Source organism: Haliaeetus leucocephalus, unplaced genomic scaffold (assembly GCF_000737465.1).
Source record: "Haliaeetus leucocephalus isolate CR32 unplaced genomic scaffold, Haliaeetus_leucocephalus-4.0 Scaffold229, whole genome shotgun sequence".
In the NCBI taxonomy this organism is placed as follows: Eukaryota; Metazoa; Chordata; class Aves; order Accipitriformes; family Accipitridae; genus Haliaeetus; species Haliaeetus leucocephalus.
Window position 1 is genome coordinate 3,699,322 of NW_010972665.1, and position 16,286 is coordinate 3,715,607.

A 16,286-nucleotide genomic window follows, 5' to 3' on the forward strand; every position below is an offset into this window, starting at 1 on the left:
GAGGGATACCATTGAGTGTTTATAAAGAGATGAATGCAGTGGCCATTAAGTTTTAATTGTCTCTAATCTCTTGCTACCATGGCAATAAAAATAAAAACTTTTTAGAGGAATATTCTACATAATGCATTATTTCCTAGGAATATTCCTAGTCAGCAAATCCATGTAGGTATGAACATATATTTTCTGCTTTTCCATCATTTTAATAGGTAAGTCGTATGCTTCTAATAATCTTTGTGTTGTTCTTGTGTGCATTTAACAGCATTTAGAAATCTTTCTTAATAAAATTGAAAGCTGAAATATCTTTTAGTCATCATCTTCCTCCCCTTCTCAAAAAATTTCATGAGAAAATTAAAAATTTGAGATTAATGTGCTCTATCTTATTTTGCTGTGCAGTTCTAAAATATTCTGATGAGCCTGGATAAGCTGATGTGGCCTTTAGGGAGAGACACATCAAATACAGGCAGACAGCTCCTGTGTCTGGTAACAAAGACCAAGGAGGTCAAAACTATCCCAACAGGCCTGAGCAGGTCAGTCAGAGGCAAATGTTGAAAATAAAATTTGGTGGGGAGGGGAGTAAGATGCCTGGGTCAAGTCCTGTTCAAAAAGTCAGCTTTGTCAAAAGCTTCAGTCACATTCTTACCTACAGGCAACCTCTGCTGATCCCAACTCATTAATCGAACTGGAGAGCCGTCTTGACCCTGGCTCCTTCCCTTTGAAGTGTGGTGTCCTCTGCAGCATGAGGAAATAATTTGCTGCCTGATTCAATGAGCCATCAGTAGAGCCAGCAGACCTAATGACATGTGAGAATATTAACCTCCTACCACGAAGAGCTGTGAATCTTGAGAGGCAGTCTATAATTCACCCAGCACTCCTGAGCCTTCCCTTTCTGTCTTATTCTTGCACTCACTTTCTCACTCACAGCAAGAGAGAGAGAGGAGAGACCCTCTTGTCATAAAACTTTATTTCTTTCAGTAGTGGGAGCCTTACTGAGCTGCTTGATAATGAGTTACTTTCCTTTTGCAGTTGGATAAAATTTATACTGAAAACTAGACATCCGTCCTGCATATAATCATTTCTGTTTAAAATATGACACAGGCTACATAACTGACATCAAGGGGGTGGTAATCTGAATACTTACCCAAGTAGACTATTCTATGTTGCCTTATTTATTTTTCATCATCAAAGGAAAAAAGTAAAAACAAGGTAACAAACATGCATAACAATGATGTTCTTCTGTATAATGTGTTTTCTAGCTGCCCTCAGTCAAGAGGATCTTTCTGCAATCCCCCCCTCCCCCCCCTCCAAGGGAAAACCAGTTCTGCCTGGCCAAGTACTGTGTGTTATATGCACACACAAGGGTGTGTTCTTGCCCTTTGATTCTTAACAAAGAAATAGGTTGTTGGTCTAATCCTGCTGCTTTAAAAGTCAGGGTTGTTTTTTCTCTTGTTGACTCCTTTAGCATTTTCAGTCACAGATTCAGGTCTCAATGTCTGGTAAGCTTCAGAAAGTGTCCTGTTATTCATGTGGCTAAATAATGAGAAAGGAAAAGGAAAAATGGCCCTGTGTGTATATGCTACTCACTGTGAAAATGGTGGTGGTTACCAGACTTTACACTGTTATATACCCATATACAGTAAAATACTGTAAGAGTTTTGGGGTTTTTTTTTAATGTCTTTTTATAGTTCTGATTGGTGCTGCAAAAGGTCAGAACTTAGAGGTTATGGATACAGATGGGGAACAGTATCCTACACAGCAAATCCCAGATCAAAAGGACTATTGCTGGCAACTTAGTCTTGTCTGTGCTAGAAAGGTTTTGGTTTTTATTGCTATAACTGTACTGGCAAATTTCTCATATTTGGTGGAAACATAGCTTGCAAAAGCAAATGAAAAAACACCAAGTGTGAACACTTCTGATGGTAAAAGATGTTTCTCCACTGGGAGTGAAAGTCAGCAATAGAGTTGTGCAGCCAAAACCTTCCTGTTGGAAATTGAGCCTGAATTCTGTTGGGTCACAATTAGAGGGTTATTTTGATTCTGAGGATCTGGGTACAGACTAAGATACCATGCAGAGGGAATAAAGGAGGTTAGGGAGACAAAGCAGGGTAGATAGCAGAAGGAAGTAATAAATAAATGGTAGTTATATGCTGTGTAAAAAGTACTACAGTGTCTGTGGTATGCCTGTATGCAGATCCCTGTGATTCTAAGTTCTTTTAAAGATATTTTTTAACATTGAGGGATTCAGCGTTATGTCCATTAACAATTCTCTGCTATCATGCTTGAGCAGTCTATTAGTCGTTCTCACCTCTTATAGCTGGTCACAAAGGCCAGTCCCCTTGCCTCTCTCTGCTTCATCTTTTTTATTAAGTTTATTAAAACTAGTCAGATTATACTTTCTTATGGCACAGGCTGTGCTTGGTCCATTCATTATGGTTTCTTATCTTGGCAGGCAATCTGAATTGAACGGCAGCTAGTCCATTATGCACATATGAAGCCCATCACTCCTCCAGCAATGGCCAATTCATCAAACATTTATCTTTTGCCCTCTGAGCAGTGCGTCAATTTGCTTGTCAATCCTCAGCCTTGGTTGTTGTGGAAGATGGGAGAAAAATTACTTTTCTTTTCCCCCTTCTCACTGAAGTCTAGTAGTTGAAATGGGCTTTACTCTACTCACTCTACAGGCTTGTTACTCCCCCCTTCTCTGTGCAAAAAGGGGAGGGGTCAGGTTACTATCTGAATTGCGGAGTGGCAGATTGATCCAAGATACAGTAAAGCTTTCATTATGGCACTGCCTTTGCACTTGAATTTGCTCATATTTACATTATAATACTGTTTTTTAGAGGATTTATAAATAGGTTCTCAACTTGGCACATGGAGCTGAGAGGAGCTTTTAAGAATAAAGGCATTATAGAGTTTAAAGGTTTTTTTCTTTTTCTTTTTTTTTTTTAAATTTTTTTTTTTTAAACAGGTAGGTTTATAAGTTGTAAACCCTGGGTTGGTTTTTTTGCTATTTCTAGTCACTAATACTTCCTTGAATTTCTTCAAGCTCAGGAAAAGGCAGTATTTGCATTTTTTTAAAAAATGCCATTTGTTTTATTGGGACTGAATTCCGTGTTAAGATTGGGGAAAAAGACAAATGGAGCAAGAGACGCTCATGTCTCTTAACTCCTCTAACCTTGTTATTCTACATTGAATACTTTCAAGAAATTTTAGCAGAAGGATGCTTAAGCCTGTACTTAGGAATACTGTTGAAGTGATGCATCCATTGAACTGCAGGGACTTCCTTCCTAGTGGTGGTTTTTCCAGAATGCCCTTTGTTAAAATATGAACACATACAGTCGCTTGCTTTCTGCTTGGTAATTTTTAGCTGTGTTTTGCAAACTGTATTTTGTTATAAGATACTTGTTCAATCACTAGATGACTAAGAGCTCATTTTCTGATCCATTTTGTATTATTTTAAAATATTTTATATGGCTTATGTGAAAACCACCTTGCCACAGGCTCTAGTATTACATTGATTGTAATTTTATTTAAATTTACACAAAATTGTAACAGTGATATCATATAAAATCTTGGCATTTTTAATCCTAAAGGTGTAATATAAAAATTTAAGCAAAAAGAAGCCTAACATGAAGGGTAAAGCTTGAGCTGTATTAATGCGATATCCTCTTGAGTAGAGCGGTATTAAATAAACATAGTGAAACCTCAGACTTTAAGAGGTTCATTAGAACAGAAGTTGAACCCCACTCCAGTCAGTCTGGTTGCTTCATGGTAGAGTTAGGCCAGGAAAATAATTTTTTTTTTTTTTTTTTTTTTGTCTAGAGTCTTGGTAGGAGAGAATGGTGGTTAAATGACTGAATGGTTGACTGTGTTTTTGTGAGCTACTGAAAACTGTAATTGGGATTTGTACTTTATTTCACTAGGTATAGTCAACCCATATGGGGCACAACTGTAACGGTTCATTTTACCTTATTGTTGCAATTTCTTCTAATTTTATTGCAAGACTTTGGACAAATAGGTTATGTTCATCCCTCCCAAATGTATGTACTTCACTAAACCTCACCTGAAGGTCTAATTCACCTTCTGGAAATGCCGATCTTTTGTCACTGGCTGTAAGGAATTCTGCGTAACTGGGATTCTACACATGGATGAGGTAAATCTGCATTGTTGTTTTTCAGATACTTCCGTCATTTGAGGAGCAGTTACTTAATAGCAAAATCTCTCTCTTCCAAGAAATTCTGCATTTCTGTGTTATGATTGGTAGGAAAGGGTTTGAAATGTTGTGAACTTAACATTTTGATTTCAGAAGGCCTCTTATCTCTTTTTGTCCATCTATTTATTGACTCTACTTTTGTTTGTGTTTTCTTTGAGGTTTGGGGATGGGTGATGGCTTGTAGGGGTTGAGTAGTTTGGGCACTTTTTTCTTAAGCAGTGGAATTTGCTGTGTAAGACTCAGAACAAGACTATTAAAAACAGATGAATATTCTGGGTTTTCATGAATCCCCACCATTTTAATGTGCTTGCATAGCTCTAGTTTATGACTGTTTTGCAAGATGTTTTCATTCCAATCTTTTCTGGTAATAAGGTGTCCCATGTAGTCTTGTATGCTTTCAGTGTGTAAGAAAAGGGGAAAAATGAGGGACAGATACTCATTTTATTGTATGTTTGAAAGTTAAGTATGACATTTATATGAAAAGACTTAGAAACTAATTGTAGATCCAGTTCATAAAACAGGGTTAATCTCTTCTCATGGAAATATTTTCTTCCCAGGTATTTAATGATTCTGCTCATTCATTTCTTTCCATTTTCTCTTTTGCTGACCATATTCTCAAGCTTGCCTTAAGTTTTACTCAAAGAGCTGCTTCCAGGTATTTTCTGTCTAGCAACAGAAAGCTGGAAGTGATGCAAAATGCTACCTCTAGAGAGCCTGCAAAATACTAACATTCCCTCTGATACTAGACAAAACAAAAAAATTCATGTTTTGGAAACATTGGTAGGCTTGTTCTCCATTGAACAGAATTTTGTGATTCCTGTTTTATGACTTGTCTGGTCTAACTTGGGGCCTGGCCCACACTAGAAATTTTGGAGGTTCTTTACTTTCACTGGGGCGCTTTTTTTTATTTTGTTCTGCTTTGGTCCAGAAGTTGTGTCAGAATTGTCCATTACATCCTCCATTCTGTTTTCTTTTTGATGTATTATCATGCAAAAAATTGGGTATAAACACTGAGTAGGACTCAGAAAAGAAAAGCTATTATGCTTGAATGGTGTAGAGGTCATTTTTCGAGGCTTTACTTGTCTGCTGCAGTTTATCTTCTGTTACTATCTCTGTGTGCAGGAGATACATAAACCTTTGATTTGCAGTGGTTTTGTGGTTATAATAGTGAGAGCATGGGTTTTTTTCCTGGAATTTGAACTGAATTCTAGGCACTCTATTTTCTTTAAAATGGATTATTTATTTTTCTGTACTCGCAGGTGAGTGAACCCCCCAAAGCAGGTTTGAGAGTAGAATTCTGACAGAGGCCTCAGCCTGAGGGAGTTTGCACAGAAGATTCACCGAACCCCTTCCACCATCAGAACAGATTTGGAAATGGCTTGGGTTTCCCCCTTATTTGTATGCTATATTTCAGACTAAATGGAATTTAAAATTGAACAGGAATCAAAGCAAGTAAACCTGAAATGATGTTTCGTGTTCCCAAGGAATTACGTAAAATCTGAATTTACACATGTGTCTGTCTTATGTTTTTATATATAGCATTTATTTACTGCTCTTTGTTTTGTTTTGGTGAGGTTAAGTCAAAAGACTAGAAGTCAGGAGCTCTGGGTTTTATTTCTTGTCTCTTAGAAAATTGCTGGAGGTCACCTTTCGTTAGTCACTTAACCTCTCTCTGCTTTACCACAAAATGGAATTTTAAGCTCAGCAGGTTTTTGAGGAGTAATTCATTAAAGTTTAAAAAAAAAAAAAAAAGCTTTGTGCTCCTTGGCTGGCAGGTGCTAGAGAAATAGAAATTACATTTCTGTTCTTTAAATACTGAAATTATCTAGTACTAGGGTTCTCATGTTGATTCTGCTCTCCTGTAATCTGTTGAAACATAAAAGGCAAGAAAAAAGGTATTTTAAAAAGCTCTTGTTTTCTAACAGCTCTGTCTTTAACTTCTGGTAATGGCTATCTCTTGTCAACAGAGTGCAAATCAATTTCAAGGCTAAAGCCAAACTCTCTCATTTACATATTGTTAACTGCTCTCTCTTTTCCTGTTAAACAGGAGGAAAAAGTCATTAGATATGAGGCAGCTGTCTTATTAATGGAGGGGTGGAGTAAAATGTGAGGAACACTTCTTTTTCAGCATATACTTCTGAACAGCTTGTTCTTGTGGACAAGGACAACTGCAGAGTACCAAGGTTTGTCCATTACTTGAGAGGCTTCTGCTTTTTTTCATTTATAAAATCTCGTGTTTTCATTGTCAAATACTACCAAAATAAAGAGCTGCTCTTTACTTTCATTGTAACCAAATCCCCATCAGGCCAGAGAGACCATATGAAATAGTGTAGTTGACAATTGCCATGCATAGACAGAGAGAAAAAAACCCTCTGCCATGACATTCCTTTATGATTAAAACTTTGTTACAAACCATGAATGCATTATGGAAGAGAAAGCTGGAAGAAATCATACTGATTAGGCAAAGGAGTTGGATAAAATGACATTTCTGAAACCATTACATTCTAAAGGATTATTTACTGTCTGCTTACAGAACATCTTAAGTCGTTTTGCAGAGGGAGTCAGTTTCCTGTTTAGGGCAGTGTTTTTGTAAGCTAATGAGGGCAAAGCGTGAGCCATAGGCAATGATGCTGTGATATTAGCTGTGACAGGGAGCTTGATCATAATTATCTTAACGAGGATAGGGTTAATTACAGTGGAAACTTAAAGTTTTTTCTGTTTGAATGAGGCGGCGCTGAATACGTTGTGATGTTTTGTCGGTTTGATGTGACTCTGGAAATTGCAATGGAAATCTCTTGGCAACACTTGCTCACCTCTGGGAGCAGAGTGTGGGCCCTGCAATGAGGTAATTGAGGTGGTACCTGTGGGTGAGATAATGGGCAGCTTTCATGTCATTAGAGCAGGGAAAAGCAACCTGCAATACACCTGAATGATGTTTATTAGCCTTTTGAAACTAGGGAAAACAACTACTTGCCACTGCCCCTTCAGTGCTGGTTGTATTGTGATGGTAAGATTGTGTGTTTGTTTTAACATACCAATATCCGGAGATGTTTTTTTCTGCTGTGAACTATGACAAAACAGTGCAGATTTAATTTTAGACTGGTTCTCTTTCTTGGGGGATTTTCCGCTTTTTATACTTGTCTCTTAGGGTGTTTGTGTGCTTCTTGCTATGCTGTGTATATATACACACTCCTCTCCTCTTTTGTAATGGGCTCATAAGGAAATACTTGGAGTATATTAATATAACTATCTCACCCTCATTAAAAATAAAAAAGCCAGTATTTTGTAATGATTTCTACCTCAGGTTCTGAAAAATGCTTTCTATATACTAATTCATGATTGCAATCCTTTCTTATCCCCCATCTGCAGATGGGAAATTGAGGCACATAGAAGTTATGGGACTTACTTAAGTTTGCACCATAAAATCTATTGTGTGGATTGTACTTGAAACTTTTAAATTGTGGAGTACAACTGCTGGGCAGTATTTCCTTATACATTGTGATGGTAAAGATTGTTGCCTTGAATTTAGCAGCTAGTACCACTGAGTGACAGCAAACACATTTTTTCCTTTTTGTTTCTTTACCAACTGTCTGACCAGTTCTGGTTTGGTGCCATTTTTTTTCTTCTGTTTAAGATGAAAAAATAAGAATTCTGTGAATAGCAAAATAACATATGGCTGTAGATTTATGTTAATGACTAAACCCTCTCTCTGTACTGTGGCAACCCCTGCCATCTCCCTGGACTCTGAATTTAGGTGATTAAATCACCAAGTGCACACTGCTCTGATGACAGGAAAACAACAATTAATAAGTAACCCCCTGTGTAACACGGCTTCTTTTTAACTGAGCAGCTAATAACATTACATGGCAAAAATTATCAAAACCAGACAGGTGTAAGGAGATTTACGCACAATTTTCTCTGCCTATCTGTGAAGCTAGTACCCTTGTGTTCAGCCCAGGCTTGTGAAAGAAAGGCTGTTTCAATAGGCAACTCCCTCTAGTGTTTCAAGGCCTTTTGTCCCACTTCATGGCTTGTCATTTTGTTTTATGCCTCCCCTGCAGCAGTGTTGGATGTGTGCTTTCTTCTCCTTGCCAGTTGCCAACCATTTGCTGATTCTCATGATAAGAGTATTATATTTGCATAACATAACTCAGGAACAATGTGTATTTTGATGCTGACACTGACCAGAGCCCAAGCAATGTTTTTTTCACAAAGGACCTATTAACATCCCATAAGGCTCTGTGGTGTTGACAAGGAGGTGGCCTTCTCTGAACTCCTTTGGCAAGTCAAAGTCTTACATTGAAATGTGAGGTTTGGAAATAATCCACTATTTATATAATAAAGAGTATTTAAGGGGAATTTGCTAAACTAGGTTTGTCAAATAAACTGAAATGAAAACTCATAGCAGCTTGATAAACTCACTGCTACTTCCTCTGGGTTATTTTGCCTTTTAAAGGTACTTGGGGGAAAGCACTGTCTGAAATGTTTGCTGATCTCTCTTCTGATCTTGACTTTGGGAAAACCAAGTCTGTTGCGACCCTCTGCTGAAATAGGTAGCTTAATACAGCATGCTAGCACAGCCCTTAACGGCGTACAGTTTCTGTAGGCTGAATCAAGTTTTTCTGAAACAGCTTGTTAAAGGCAAGTGCAAAAAGTGCAACTGTTACTGTATAATGTTTATAATAGAGGCTTTTGTTCTTCCAGCTTCAGAAATTGTAGTCTCAATGCATTGTAACAATATACACATGCCATAGGGTGTAGGCATGGCAAATTTTCTTCAGGTCTGGCTGCCCAGCATCAAAACGGCATTAGTTGTACCTCCCTTTAAGAATGCCAAGTCAACAGACTTTGAGGGCTCTGGAGTCCGTGGACTGAAATACACTGTTTCAGTGCTGTGCAAATGTTACTTGAATATTCATAGTTTAGTGTACAGTACCCAGTGTAAGGGTCATGGACTTGATTTCTTTTGGTTGTTTGAACCCTCTAACTGTGATTTATAAGTGGTCAGTAAGTTGTATCTACCAAAGTGGTTATCCTGTTTTTGTTGGACAGATGAATGTTAATTGTCTATTTTGAAACCCGTATACTTTCTAATAATATTTGTACTCTCCTCTAGTAGTAGTGCCTGTAGAACTCTCTAACAGGGACCTTGGCTGTATTTTGATCTTTGCCAAAAACTGGGGAGAGGGTGAGGAAATCCCTTCAGTATAAATGTCATTGAAAACTGAATAAATAGTATAGACTGCATCTCCCTTATTCATCACATTTTATAAAACAGCCAGGAGATACAGTGATGATCTTCCCACTGGTAGGCATAGTAGATCAGCTGTCAAGTCATGCAATCTCAGCATATCTTTAGGTGTCTGGTAGGTGTATGAGCTGTGAATGCGTGTCTGTGCGTATGCTCCATATACCATGTGTCTTAGTTGATTAATGTGTGGGGTTTTTTTCCTGTTGGAATGTGCAAGCGTTGAGAATCAAGTTTTGAATAGATGCCTTAACAAGGTATCAAAGTGTTCTTTTTAGTTTTTTTCCCTGTACTTTGCTATCAGAGGAATGAACACCTTCAGAATCTTGTTTATTTATAAGCCATCATCAGCACTTCCATGTTGTGAAATGCTCCTTTTAAAGCTGCTGTCTGCAGTCTGACCTGTGGCTTGACAGTGGGACAGTAAGTTCAGAAAAGAAAGCAAATGCCTTTTCTGTCTGGAGTAATTCTGTGTTTTATTTTGTAGAGAGCATTTTATTTTGTTTGCAGGGACTCAAGAAGCAAATTAAGTGGTTAATAAAAAGAAAAAAAAAATCCTTTCTCCATTTCCTATTATTGCATGTAAGGTAACTGCTAAGAAATGATACTTGAAGTTGTATTTATTATTGTTAGCAGGGTATGATATTTCTTGGCAGAAATGATGGATGACAACTTAAATTTGTGTCCAGGGAATGAAGGTGAACTGTGACAGAGTTATTTATCTTGGGAATGGAGGTTAGGGTCAGGCGAGGCTGGGTGCCTGAAGGCACAAGACATTGACAAATTCATCCTGCAGGCCCCATATCTGAAGCCTTTTGTTTTGGATCCTGGCTACTCACTAAGTGACCCCCATCCTTCATCCTGCCAGCATGTGAAGGATGTGTTGCAGTGCCAGCACTCCCCTTGCCACTAATGCTTGTCATTCACTCTTCTGACAGGCCCAAACCAAAACTATTCCCACTCCTGAAAGGGAAGGTTAAAATATTTATTTCAGCTCATAATGGCCTCCCTGATTTAGTGCAGTATCATTTTTCCTGTTGCCTTTGTCGTTTGCAGGTCAGTAGAAGGACTGAAAACATTCAGTTACTTGGAAGAGCTGATCCTGGACAACAATCTACTCGGAAATGACCTTCTGTTACCCAGGTTACCCCACCTCCATACCCTAATGCTCAACAAGAACCAAATATCCTTTCAAAGAAATACCTGCAAAATGTCAAATGAGTTTTATGTGTCAGCCAAATTAAAGTATGTGAAATATAGTTCATGTGCAGACAAAGCATTCTCTCTTTTGGCACCTGGAATACTTCATAGTAATTTATTATAGCTCATTCATAAATGAAATGCGCCATTATATCTTCCTGTTGCTCCATTTTAGTGAGAGATCTAAGTTATGGCTCTGAAGAAATCTTTCTAATAGATAAAATAGAGAAAGAAAATAATGTCAGTGCTACCACTGTGCAGCTGTTCTTGTGTTTGCTTGCGGTTCTGTTGCAGGCTGACCTCTAGTGGAATAGAGAGTGCAGTGAAACGCTATTAAGTTTTTACACTTTAAATAGCTCTTAAAACATTAAAGTAAAATAAAAAAATTAATTAAAAAAACCCCAAGAAATGTAATACTTTTCTCTATGTTAATGAAGTTGGTAATATGCATAATTTGGTAGCTGCTGTGCAACCGCACTGTAAAAGCAAGTCACTGTATTCTCGGTGTTCCAACTCTGCATAAAGTCATATAAAATGCTGTCCAAATCAAGGTCTTAATACATTAAAGTATTTATATGGGTGGTTAAGTCCATTCATAGCCAATAAGTCACTTCTACATATGCCTGAAGTTAGTGCCTGCTTAAGTTTATTCAGAATAAATATTTCAGCATTTGCCTAAGTACTCTGCTGAATCAGAGCCCCTAGTCTGTAGGCTTATAGATAATGGTCTGCAAAAACTAATTATCTGCAAGGGCTGGGCATGGACTTGATTATTAAATAATTTTCCTATACTGTGACATTTCTGGAGATTTGAAGATGCGTAATATATGGTTTTACAAAAGTGAAGGGTGATCAAATTGTGGCCGAAAGGCCAACTGAGGCCTGCAGAGTCCTAGAGCACGGACTGTGAAAGCCCTTTCCTTGTAATTGCAGCGTGAGGACAAGGCTGCTCAACTGCAGGCTTTTATTACAGACAATGTAAACAGAGAGCAATTTACCTCCTACTAAAGCAAAATTCTTCTACTGAGGAGAATAAAAATAACTGCAGATTCTATGATTTCTGCACTTATTTTTGACTCTACAAATAAATAAAAATCAGCAGAGCAACTTTTATTCTTGGGGCCCTGGAAATTTGCCAAGAGTGTCTCTTGAGCAGTAACGATCATTACTGTACTAGGTATTTGGCTAGATTTCTGGTTAAATGCCAAGATTCTGTGGGTTGGATATGAGTAACTGTTTTTATTGTTTGCTGCCATGGTAAAATCTGAACTGGGCATGCTTTGATGAAGAATGTACAAGAATATTTTTGCTGATGCTATGGGTGGTGGTATGTCTGGTGCAGCATATCTCCTTCTACAAGGCATGAAATGTAAATTTGGCTGTAAGACCCAAAAGCATGTGAGTATATTTGTCCTTTCTGGGGGTGTCAAGGAGGAACTTTGCACTTCCCAAAAGGAGGGCAGGTGTATTGCATAAGAGCTCGGGGAATAAAATCAGATGGGGAAAAAAGTATCCTGTCAGTAGTATTCTTTAAAGAGTTTCTGCTGGTCTCACAGACTTACTTAAAATACTGTTGTCAAGTGACTAAGCTCTCAAAGTTAGTGATAACATGATGAGAAGGATTTGATTTATCCTGGGATTTTTTTAATCAATCTTAAAACTATGAAGTTAGAGCTTTGACAATATTGTAGTGTGTTGCCAGTAATTTAGTAGAGGAGTTGCAGAAGTGTTTGTAAAACACCTAATGTATACAAACTGCCCAGAGAAGGAAAAATAACCACTGTCCATCATTAACATTTTTGAGCCCTAGGGAGTAGTTATTTCTTGTAGGGAAGACACCGCAGTCTTCAGAAGCACAGAGACTTTCCGTATTTCTCCCTTCTATGTTGATACCATATTTGAAAAAGGTCTCTTTTGAACTTGAATCACTTCTTTTAATGAGTGATTTCTCTATAGAATTCTTTGAAAAACGTTCAAATAAGAATGTACATTTAATAGAATAATGAAATACATTACAGGAAAGATTGTTTAGTATATGACAGTAGGACTACAGAAAGGATACAAGTGAGCAAAGAATACTGATTTGAAACAGAACTTCAATGGTGGAATATTACCATGTGTGCATAAATAGATACATATGGAGAGAAAGAGAGAGGTGAAAACAAACAAAAAGCCAAACTGACCCCTGTGAAAACTGGAATAACATGTAAACTTTAAAACTCCTATGTGAGCTTTCCTGGGTATCTTTTTGTATTACTGTACTCTTTGCTATTTCTCTCCTTTTATTTTGGCTTCATTTTGATCCAGATCCTGTTTTGATAGTTCTGATAAAAGCTTTCTACTCCTTTTACATGGTTCACTTATTGTGTAGTGTTGTATATGTAAATAACATTTGGCCCCTCCTAACATAATGTCTGGATACACTGTACAGATGTGAAATCTTATCTCTAAATCAGGTAAATACTTAGAAGAATCAGCTAATATTTTTTTCTTCAAATAGTGGTTGCATATCTCAGTTACAGTTAGGCTACCATCAGTTTTCCTACTAGAAATGGAAGAAGCAAATTTAAATATTACTATTTTAAAAACAGTCTCCTAGTGTTATACCTCAACCTTTCTGTAATGTGTAATCTGTTAAAAATGTATTAAAATACAGTCTATATAGCTGAAATACATAAAGGATAGTTATCAACATTGCGCAGTATTGGACTACATGTCTAATATGCTTTTTTATGTGTATAATATGTTTTTGCAAAAGTCTGATTTACTTTAGGAAACATATCTTAGTTTCACTATCAGACACAATGGATGGCAGAAAGCAATACAGACTAAGATGGATGAGTGGTAGGTAGGAAGTTGATTTTGGAGGAGGACTCATGACTGCAATCACCTATGCTTGTAATGGGAAGCCTCATTTCTCCTTTTAAGTGTGTTCACTAGATACTAAGAAACAGTCAGGAAACTTCTAAATAGATTTATTCCTCTGTGTGTGTTATAGCAGTGTGAGGTTTCATGGGTTTTCACTGTGCCGATCATGGCTGGTGTCACAGTGCAACTATATAGTATAGACATTTCCATTTCCTTTACATTTCAATCTTTTTTGTACTTGTTAAAACTACTCAAAAGGGCAGCTGTGATAGTTTGTCAAATATATATACCTGTATGCTGAAAATTAGATGGTGTTCTCTGCCTCACTTCATAATAGACAAGTCTGATAACGAACCAGATCGCTGATTCTCTGAAGTAAAAGCCTTATTTCTTTACATAGTCCTGTGAGCTAGTCATCCATTTAACATACATTCTATACACTTCTGAAGAAGCGATACCAAAATTAATTTAGAATAAAGGTGTTGAATGTAGATGTAGAATGGAGACATTGAATCTAGGTCTAGGTTTTGAATGGTTTAGAGGAAAACCAAAATATTTCATGCCATAGAGTGGGAAATCTAGAGCTGGGCAGAATGCCCATAATGGTATTGCATTACTTATGGCAAAGGCAGTTTTCAGTGTGCTTCACATCTAAGGATTATATGTTCTTGAGTCTTTGAAAACAGCATATATCGAGTACCTCAACTGAAGAATGTACAAATAAGTACTTCTGGTATAATCTGTCTTCACAGAGGTCTCATCATAATTCCTAACAGTTATGGATTTGTTTAACCCCCAAACTGTACATGGTAATGTATTTTGCCTTTGTGCTTGTTCCTACATTGTTCTGAAGTGCTTGAAGACAGAAGTCCAAGTCTGACCAGAATCTCATTATGTTAAGTGCTGAGGACATGATGTTTAGATTGAGTGAATATGTTAAAGGTATAAATCGTCTCCTATTATGCACAGATCCTTAACTCCACTAAGCAAAGATCTAAGCTGAAATGGTACAGCAGTCTTCCCGCATATACTTGTGAGCTCTCCACTCCACAATGGCAGATTTGGCTAAATCTGTGTGTGGCTTGTTAGAGAACCGCAATACCCAATGAGACAAAAATCTTTCTTCTAGAATAAAGTGTACCTGAAGTAAAAATTAAGTAAATCATCTACAGATGATATGTCTGTTAAGTAACATACCTTTGGAAGAGGGAGATAGTCTTCAGTCCAGGTGATTCCTTATTCTGTTCTACAGCAGTGCTTGGACCAGTTCAACTTAAAAAAAAATGGCGAGCTGCTGCTTTATTCTTAATTGTCTTCGTGTTGCCTTGGGAACCTTGAGCAACGCTTGGGCAGAATAGTGTTTTAAAAAAAAATCCAAACAAAAAACAAACTTTGAAAGAAAAGACATATGGTTTCAGGATGGACCTGTCTAGGGAACCAGAAACATAATTTGATTGCAGGAATAGAAACATTTCTTCTTTTTCTCATGTTTGTATACCTAACAACATTGAAACCTGGTCTTCAAATCTACAGCCTTAGAACCATGGACTTTTTGAAATACCCTTAAAAGCACTGGCAACTCCAGCTACACAGAGAAAACTAATGCTGCTCCAGTAGGCACAATGGGATTATTTTTTTTTCCAAGTATTCAGTATGCAGGAAGCTCTCCATGAGGTGTACGGTCTTAGTTAATTACCACCTGTGCTGCAACTTTTCTTTCTTGAGCAAAGTGGTTTTAAAGTCAGTAAACAAGGCCTTATCTCAAAGCCCTATCTCCCTACCAGATAGGGTTCAGGACAGAACGTGGCATACAAACGACTATGCGTGACATCCTATTGCACATAGAGAAGGGGGAGATGTATACTTGCATATTGCAAGCTATTTCTGTGGTTATCCAACCTTGAAGACCTGGTACATTCTAATGGAAAAGCGTTCAGGTGGCAAAGATCTTTTCACACTGCATTCAGAGGAGAATTGGTAACTTCTGCTTTAAGGCTATTTGCCTGTGGAAGAGCTTGTGATTGCTACTTCGTGTTTGTGATAAATTTAATTGAAGCAAATGTTTAAAATGGGAATAAATACAGGTACCTTGCTCATTTATGACTCTGGTAGAAGTGCTATCCAGCTGTTTTAATGTTAGGTTGATTGCAGCACCTGCATGACAGATGGTTAGTTGGCAGAAGACTTTTGAATGACAGTTTTGGGTCTTTCTACATGGCAGTCTGGAATTCTGCGTGATATTTCTGATATTCTCTATGTAGGTATTTAAAAAATATTTTGAATGTAAAGCTGATTGCTCTTTAGTTTGTCTCTTTGCTTCCAAGAACTTCCAAAAGCTGTAATCACAGGAGGTCATTAACATGAAAAGGTCTCCTGCAACTCTTTTGGGGCAGTGGGATGGCTAAAGATTTGAAAAGACTAAGTACAAACTTTTTGAATGAAAATGGTGGAGCATCTTGGAAAGCACTGAGAGAGAGAGTACAAGAGTGGTTACTTATAAAATCAATATATTTGAGTGTGTGACTAGTAAAAAGAACTGCTGGCAGAGAAAAAGGTTACAGAAAGAAAACCCAGATTCTCTTGCATACTTCAAACTATATGCAAACTATAATTGAGTCGTGAGATAGGAAATATGTGTAGGCTAGTTTATTTGGACAGTTATATGTTAGCATAGCATTTGTATAGAGTTATATAGAATAATTTCATTTCGAAACTGTTAGCAAAGTTGTCTTTCTGCATGGGTTTGACCAGCTGTCCCTG

The 16,286-nt window shown here is 37.5% G+C and overlaps 1 protein-coding gene across 1 annotated transcript in view; it reads left to right on the forward strand.

Moving 5' to 3' along the window:
- The window catches only part of LOC104831985 (chromosome unknown open reading frame, human C10orf11), a 691,415-nt gene that overhangs the window by 373,862 nt on the left and 301,267 nt on the right, over window positions 1-16,286 (forward strand). The window contains exon 5 of the mRNA XM_010567920.1: window positions 10,515-10,641. Coding sequence (XP_010566222.1) covers window positions 10,515-10,641 — 127 coding nt within the window. The remainder of the gene's footprint in view (window positions 1-10,514; window positions 10,642-16,286) is intronic.